The following is a 7456-nucleotide window of genomic DNA, read 5'->3' as shown; positions in this document are numbered from 1 at the left end:
TGTTATCTGAAAATGTGCAACAGCCAGGGATTTAATATACAGTGCTGATCAAAATTTTAAGACCAGTTGAAAAATTGCAAGAATTTACATTAGCGCTGTTGGATCTTAAGAAGGTTCTAAGTAGAGCTTCAAAATGAAAAAAAGAAGAAATGGGAGTGAGACAAAAAAAAATTGAGAAAGCAATTTATTGAAAGCAACAATTAAACTGAAATAGGCTGTTCATCAGCAGATCACAAGTTTAAGACCACAGCTAAACAAAAACCCCAAACCCCCCAAATAGAAATAAAAGTTTAAAAAAAGACTCAGTGATGAGTTGCTCCACCATTCTTGTTGATCACTTCAAATATTCGTTTTGAATGCTTGATGGAAGAGTTTCCAGGAGGCTAGTAGGAACGTCACTCCAAGCAGTGAAGATGGCTTTACAGAGGGCATCCACTGTCTGGAACTGATGTCCATTCTTGTAAACTTCCCTTGCCATCCATCCCCAAATGTTCTCAGGGGACCATGCAGGATGGTCCCAGAGAGTGACGTTATTCCTCTGGAAGAAGTCCTTTGTCAGACGGGCATTGTGAACTGCAGCGTCGTCCTGTTGAAAAACCCAGTCATCACCACACAGACCAGGGCCCTCAGTCATGAGGGATGCCCCTGCAACATCTCCACAGTGCCAGCCTCCGTCTGACGTCCCTGCACAACCTCAAGCTCCATCGATCCATTGAAGGAAAATGCACCCCAGATCATGATGGCGCCCCCTCCACTGTGCCACGTAGAAAACATCTCAAGTGGGATCTCCTCGTCATGCCAGTCCCGTTGGAAACCATCAGGATCGTCAAGGTTACATTTCTTCTCATCAGAGAATAAAACTTTCTTCCACCTTTCATTGTCCCATGTTTGGTTCTCTCTTGCAAAGTCCAAACGGGCAATTTTGTGGCGTTGAAGGAGACGATGCCTTTGAAGATGTTGTTTGTTCTTAAGGCCCTTCTCCTACAGATGTCGTCTGATGGTTATTGGGCTGCAGTCAGCACCAGTAACAGCCTTAATTTGGGTCGAGGATCGGATCCTCCAGCTCAGCGCAGGTGAATTTTTTTGGGACTACCACTTGACTTTTTTGTTCACTAACCCTCAGGATCTTTTAAAAAATGTAAAATGACTGTCTTACTGCATCCAACCATAGACTGTAAATAAAAATGGACAGCGTCGCTCCGCCTCTTCCCGTTGTACGGTTCTGAAGGCAAAAAATCCCTCTCCTGGGCGCAGTCATTGTGCAGCCAGAGCCTGTGAAGCCACTGTAATAAGCTCCGCCCTACAGCATAGCGTCACAAGACGCTGTGTGTCCTTTGAAGTTTCTCTCTACGGCGGCTGTGAATCAAAGGAAACAAGAAGTAAAACCCCGTTTTTTAAACTCTAATAACTAACGAAAAAGAAACTTTTTCGTTAGTTATCAGAGGTTATTAGAGGTTATTAGAGGTTATTAGAGGTTATTAGAGGTTATTAGAGACCTTGAACACAAAACAGTCAAATACTAACTACATATCACCACAGCATACGGATGGGAGAAACATTCGTACCACATGTATTTATTTTTTTAAGTTTGACTGCTCCCCCATTCAAATGAATGGGGGAGAAGGATTTTTTTACCTATACTGCAGCCAGCCACCAGGGGGCAGACACACTGCTGAAAGCTTCACCACCAGCCGAGCGAGCTGCACCCCTGCAACCTAAGCAGCAATGGCATGTTGTGAGAGGCCTTGCTAATGCAGCTCAACAATCTGACCAGGTTCAACAAGAGAGAACGCTTTTGTATCTTTGCCATCAGGAGGTGATGACAGTGTGAATACCTGACAGAAAAGGACAATGAATCCACAGTTTTGTGCAGATTTTGGTTTTTAAAGGCTGAGGACTTTAACTTGTGATCTGCTGATGAACAGACTATTTCACTCACATATTTTTTTGTATAATAATAATAATAATAATAATAATAATAATACATTTTATTTAGAAGCGTCTTTCAAAACACTCAAGGTCGCTTTACAGACAGATTAAAACACAATAAATAAAACAACAGGATAAAATAAATAAAAACAACAAGCAAAGTAACACCAAGTTAAAATGAAGCAGTGGAAATTAAACAGGGAATGCAGTTTGAAACAGATGGGTTTTGAATTTTGATTTGAATACGGGAAGTGAATCATTGTTACGGATGTCTGGTGGGAGTGAGTTCCAGAGTTGGGGAGCAGAGCGACTGAAAGCTCTGCTCCACATGTATCCCTCCCATTTCTTCTTTTTGCATTTTGAAGCTCTTCTTAGAACCTTCTTAAGATCCAGCAGTGCAAAATGTAAATTCGTGCAATTTTTCAGCTAGTCTTAAAAATGGAATCAGCACTGTATATTTGACATTAACAACCCTGTTTTCACTGAAATATTTTGATCAAGGCTGATAAGAAATCACCTCAAAATGTGTTCCTGCAGATCATAACTATATCTGATTTGCAATTTCAAAATAAAAACCAGTGGAAACTTAGCACATACATTTATCTTGAAATAGAGGACTTTGGACCAGCAGCAGTCCAGTTATTTGTTAGCCCAGGTAAGACTCTTCTGATGTGGTCTCTGGTTCAGGAGTGATAGAAAGAATGTGACGGGTGTAGTCTCTCTCCTGAAGACGTCTGTGTGGTGGATCTTGATGCTCTGACTCCAGCCTCAGTCCACTCCTCCTGAAGCTTCTAGAACGACTGCTCTTGACATCCTCGTCATCCCTGCTGCTTGTGCACCTTTTCCTGACTCACTTTCTCCTTCCAGTCACCTTTCCAGGAATCTGCCATTATGCAGCCAGCCTTTCAGCAGAAACCCTCTGTGGCTCACTTCTGGACGACTGTCAGGTCAGCAGTCTGTGTTTGTGTGTTCAATCAATCAATCTTTATTTGTATAGCGCCAAATCACAACAAACGTTATCTCAAGACTCTTTTACAAACAGAGCAGGTCTAGACCACTCTATGTCAAATTATGAACATAGACCCAACACCAAGACAGGATCAGACTCAGTCTGACCCCACCTTACTCCACCATGAGCATTGCACCTCGCAGTATTTAGCTAATTAGAGCAGAGAGGACAAACTGTCTTTAACAGGCAGAAACCTCGAGCAGAACCAGACTCATGTTAGACAGACATCTGCTGAGACTGAGTTGGGTCTGGAAAGAGGGATAGAGGAGAATAAGAGAGAGAGGGAGCGGTGATAGTGATGAGATGAGTAGTAGTAGCTGTTGCCGCTGGAGTCCAGCACGTCCGTATCAGCTGGAGTCTGGAACGTCCACAGCAGGAGGACGTCTACAGCAGCTCAGAGGAACCTACGAGACAAGGGAGCTCAGGGACTCCAGAAAGGTCTATGGTTAGTAACTTGAGTGTTAGTGTGTTCTGAACTGAACTGAGAGGCTCAGGGTGTTTATTCTGTTTGAACAGTGATTTCACTCAAACTCCAAATGAAATATCCAAACCCAAATATTCTGATATTTCAGATGAGTCCTTGATTTTTTAGAGCTAGAGACCGGAGTTATCAAAGTTCAAATAGAGAACAGTTTAACATCTTGGAGTTTTCATGTAAAGAGTCTTGTAAGAGCCAGATTCATGTATTGGGTCAAGCTGTGAAACACATTGTTTATTGTGCCACAAGGTGTCATCATTTTGCTCATTAAGGGCACAGGTATAAAAGTACGTCACCGCCTGGGTATCAGATGTGTGTCTTGACCCGGAAGGGCAGTTGGTTTTTGACCGTTGTTACGTTGTTGCGTTATCACGTTGTCACGTTGTTGCCTTGTCACGCTGTTACGTTGGATGCTGTGACGCTGCGTCGGTAGGCGGCATGGAGAACCGCGTCTAAAATGTTTGTTCGTGCAATGAAGGAGAAACTTGTGGACGCTGTCTAACTGTTCGTACGGTGATACAATAAATGGATTGTATGGTGCTGCAAACCAAAGTTAACCCTAAGACCAGTTATTTCAACAACTACAGTAAACGGTATGGACAAACATATGACAGTACAACGCGTCAGCCAAGTCATTCCTGGGAGTAATCAAAACACACCGGCAGCTTTAGTACAGGACTAAGCTTCTATAAGTCTAGAATATCTTACATGTTCACTTCCTGAAGGACTGATAGCAGATATAGAAATGAAACTAAGCTGAGAAACATTTGCATCCTAAACCTTTGAATCCTTCATCTTCATGTGAGAGTATGAATGTATCATCATTGTAATGTAAAGGACCACGCAGGAAGCAGACATGTTGGAATAATGTGTCTTTACTTACTCACATGTAAAAACAGAACCCGCTCATTAACATCTGCATGTGTCGCCCACAGTCACAGGACAGATTTTACACAATCGTTATACAAAGTAAGCAGCCAAGGCGGCCATCTTGTCTTTGGGTTTTTTAGGGTTTCCTCGGCGTCCTCTGCCCCGGCCCCGTCCTCTCCGAGCGCCCCCGCTCCGATGCATGGCGTGCCTCATGGTGGCGTGTTTCAGCTCCACCAGATCCTGGAAGATGGGATCACAGAAAACACAGCCGGTGTGCTGGGTCTCTCCAGCAGGGAGAGGAGTGCGAGTCTTGTTGAAGTCCACAGCAACCAGCGAGGCGTCACAGGCGTCACAGCTCTCCTGAGCAACCTGAGGAACGAGAGGAGAACCTTAGAGGGAGAACACTGTGTCCAGAAGAAGATGTTACCGCAGTGAAAGGATGAAACCTTCAGAGGGCTGATGAGCTAAAGCCAAGCAAGGCAGAGTTTAAAACCCTTTACATTTTAAACCTTCACTCCTCTGGCAGCCTCTAAAAACAGGCCACATTTTATACACTGGTGAAACCTGGAATCAGATCTTACGATACATCCCACTGCAGAAACAGCTTTTTATGTTTCACATGTTTAACTGCAAATATTCACAGTCAGGGATGTGTTTGGCTGTTAAAAGAGAGAGGTAACACATGACTAACGTATATACAGGATGAAATCAGCTCCAAGATAAGACGGACTCCTTCGTCCAGAGGATATAAAGCTAAAAGCTATAGATTCTGTATACTCATGCAAAAACAGCTGAGTTAGCAGCAGCGAAGTTATCATCTGTCATGGAAAGGATCACAGCATGGCTTGACCAATCTTGTCTCAGTCTTAATGTAAGTAAAACTAAAGGCATGTTTTTCTCTAAAACCAGTATGCAGCCCATCAACGCTGACATTGTCATTGGAGATGAGAGGATTTAAATAGTTAGTGAGTTTAAATATCTTGGTGTAGTCCTAGATTCAAACCTTAATATGAAGAAACATGTTAGGAAAATGATAAAAACCATCAAATATAATTTGACAAACTTTAGACTGATAAGAAGCTGTCTTTCAGTGGATGCAGCCAAGACTCTTATGCATGCTATGATCCTTTCCCACATGTCATATTGTATCACATGCTGGGGTCAGGCTGGGGAGACGGTCATTAAACCACTTCACTCTCTGTAGAAACAAACCTTACAAATATTGGACAAAAAAACAATGCAATACCACTACTGCAGGATACTGCAGAAACATCATCTTTTGAGCTTTGAGAATTTGAAATTGTATTCAAATGTGTGTCTTGTGTATAAGATTTTAAATGGCTTGGCCCCGCCTCCGCTGCGTCAGTTTATCAACTTTCACTCAGTGGACTCAGTTAAATCCACAAGAATCTCTTTGTTCAGAAATTGCAATGTGCCCTTTCACCGTACTGCCTTTGGGCAGTCAGCTTTTTCTGTGAAAGCCACAACTCAGTGGAACACCTTACCAGAGGACATTAAGAACAGTGAATCTCTCAGCAGCTTCAAAACCAAACTGAAAAGTCTGCTAAAGACAACAACACTGCAACCACTGATTTGATACTTTTAACTTGATATATAGTACTGTGTGTGTGTGTGTGTGTGTGTGTGTGTGTGTGTGTGCGTGTGCGTGCAAGCCAAGCGGCAACCTCCGGTCTAAAAATATGAGTCAATGCGGAAGTGTTAAAAGCTGCAGTTCATCGAGGATCCTCTTGAGGCTGGCTCCGGAAGTACCGGAAGTCACATACACATGAATGGGAAAAGCTGATCTTTGCAGCATTAATAAACATGTTTACAGCCTGGTAAAAAAGATGAGTGTACAGTCATGGCCAAAAGTTTTGAGAATGACACAACTATTAATTTTCACAAAGTCTGCTGTTTCAGTTTTTATAATGGTAATTTGCATATACTCCAGAATGTTATGAGGAGTGATCAGCTCAACTGCAATTAATTGCAAAGTCCCTCTTTGCCTTGAAAATGAACATTATCACCAAAAACACATTTCCACTGCATTTCAGCCCTGCCACAAAAGGACCAGCTAACATCATTTCAATGACACACAGGTGTCACACACATTAACACAGGTGTGGGTGTTGATGAGGACAAGGCTGGCGATCAATCTGTCATGATTGAGTGACTGGACACTTTAAAAGGAAGATGGTGCATGACACCATTGTTCCTCATCTGTTAGCCATGGTTACCTGCAAGGAAACACGTGCAGCCATCATTGCATTGCACAAAAAGGGCCTAACAGGGAAGTTTATAGCAGCGAGTAAGATTGCACCTCAGTCAACCGTCTATCCAATTATCAAGAACTTCAAGGAGAGAGGTTCAATTGTTGCCAAACAGGCTCCAGGGCACCCAAGAAAGTCCAGCAAGCGCCAGGACCGTCTCCTGAAGGTGTTACAGCTGCGGGATCGGGCCACCACCAGTGCAGAGCTTGCTCAGGAATGGCAGCAGGCAGGTGTGAGTGCATCTGCACGCACAGTGAGGCGAAGACTTTTGGAGGAAGGCCTGGTGTCAAGGAGGGCAGCAAAGAAGCCACTTCTCTCCAGTAAAAACATCAGGGACAGACTGATATTCTGCAGAAGGTACAGGGACTGGACTGCTGAGGACTGGGGTAAAGTCATTTTCTCTGATGAATCCCCTTTCCCATTGTTTGGGGCATCTGGAGGAAGGCTTGTTCGGAGAAGACGAGGTGAGCGCTACCATCAGTCCTGTCTCTTGCCAACAGTGAAGCATCCTGAGACCATTCATGTGTGGGGTTGCTTTTCGGTCAAGGGAGTGGGCTCTCTCACAATCTTGCCTAAAAACACAGCCATGAATAAAGAATGGTACCAGAACGTCCTCCGAGAGCAACTTCTCCCAACCATCCAAGGGCAGTTTGGTGATGAAGAATGCCTTTTCCAGCATGATGGAGCACCTTGCCATAAAGCAAAAGTCATAACAAAATGGCTCGGGGAACAAAACATTAAGATTTTGGGCCCTTGGTCAGGAAACTCCCCAGATCTTAATCCCATTGAGAACTTGTGGTCAATCCTCAAGAGGCGGGTGGACAATCAAAAACCCACAAATTGTGACAAACTCCAAGCATTGATTATGTTAGAATGGACTGCCATCAGTCAGGATTTGGT

General features: G+C 43.5%; 1 protein-coding gene across 1 annotated transcript in view; it reads right to left on the bottom strand.

Moving 5' to 3' along the window:
- Window positions 1-4273: 4273 nt before the first annotated feature.
- The window catches only part of top3b (DNA topoisomerase III beta), a 44266-nt gene continuing 41083 nt past the window's right edge, over window positions 4274-7456 (bottom strand). The window contains exon 18 of the mRNA XM_034692386.1: window positions 4274-4655. Within this exon, the coding sequence (XP_034548277.1) occupies window positions 4377-4655 (279 nt within the window). The 3' untranslated portion in view covers window positions 4274-4376. The remainder of the gene's footprint in view (window positions 4656-7456) is intronic.

Source organism: Notolabrus celidotus, chromosome 9 (genome assembly GCF_009762535.1).
Source record: "Notolabrus celidotus isolate fNotCel1 chromosome 9, fNotCel1.pri, whole genome shotgun sequence".
Taxonomy (NCBI): domain Eukaryota; kingdom Metazoa; phylum Chordata; class Actinopteri; order Labriformes; family Labridae; genus Notolabrus; species Notolabrus celidotus.
Note: the sequence above shows the minus strand (reverse complement) of the source record. Positions and strands in the feature narration are given on the sequence as shown.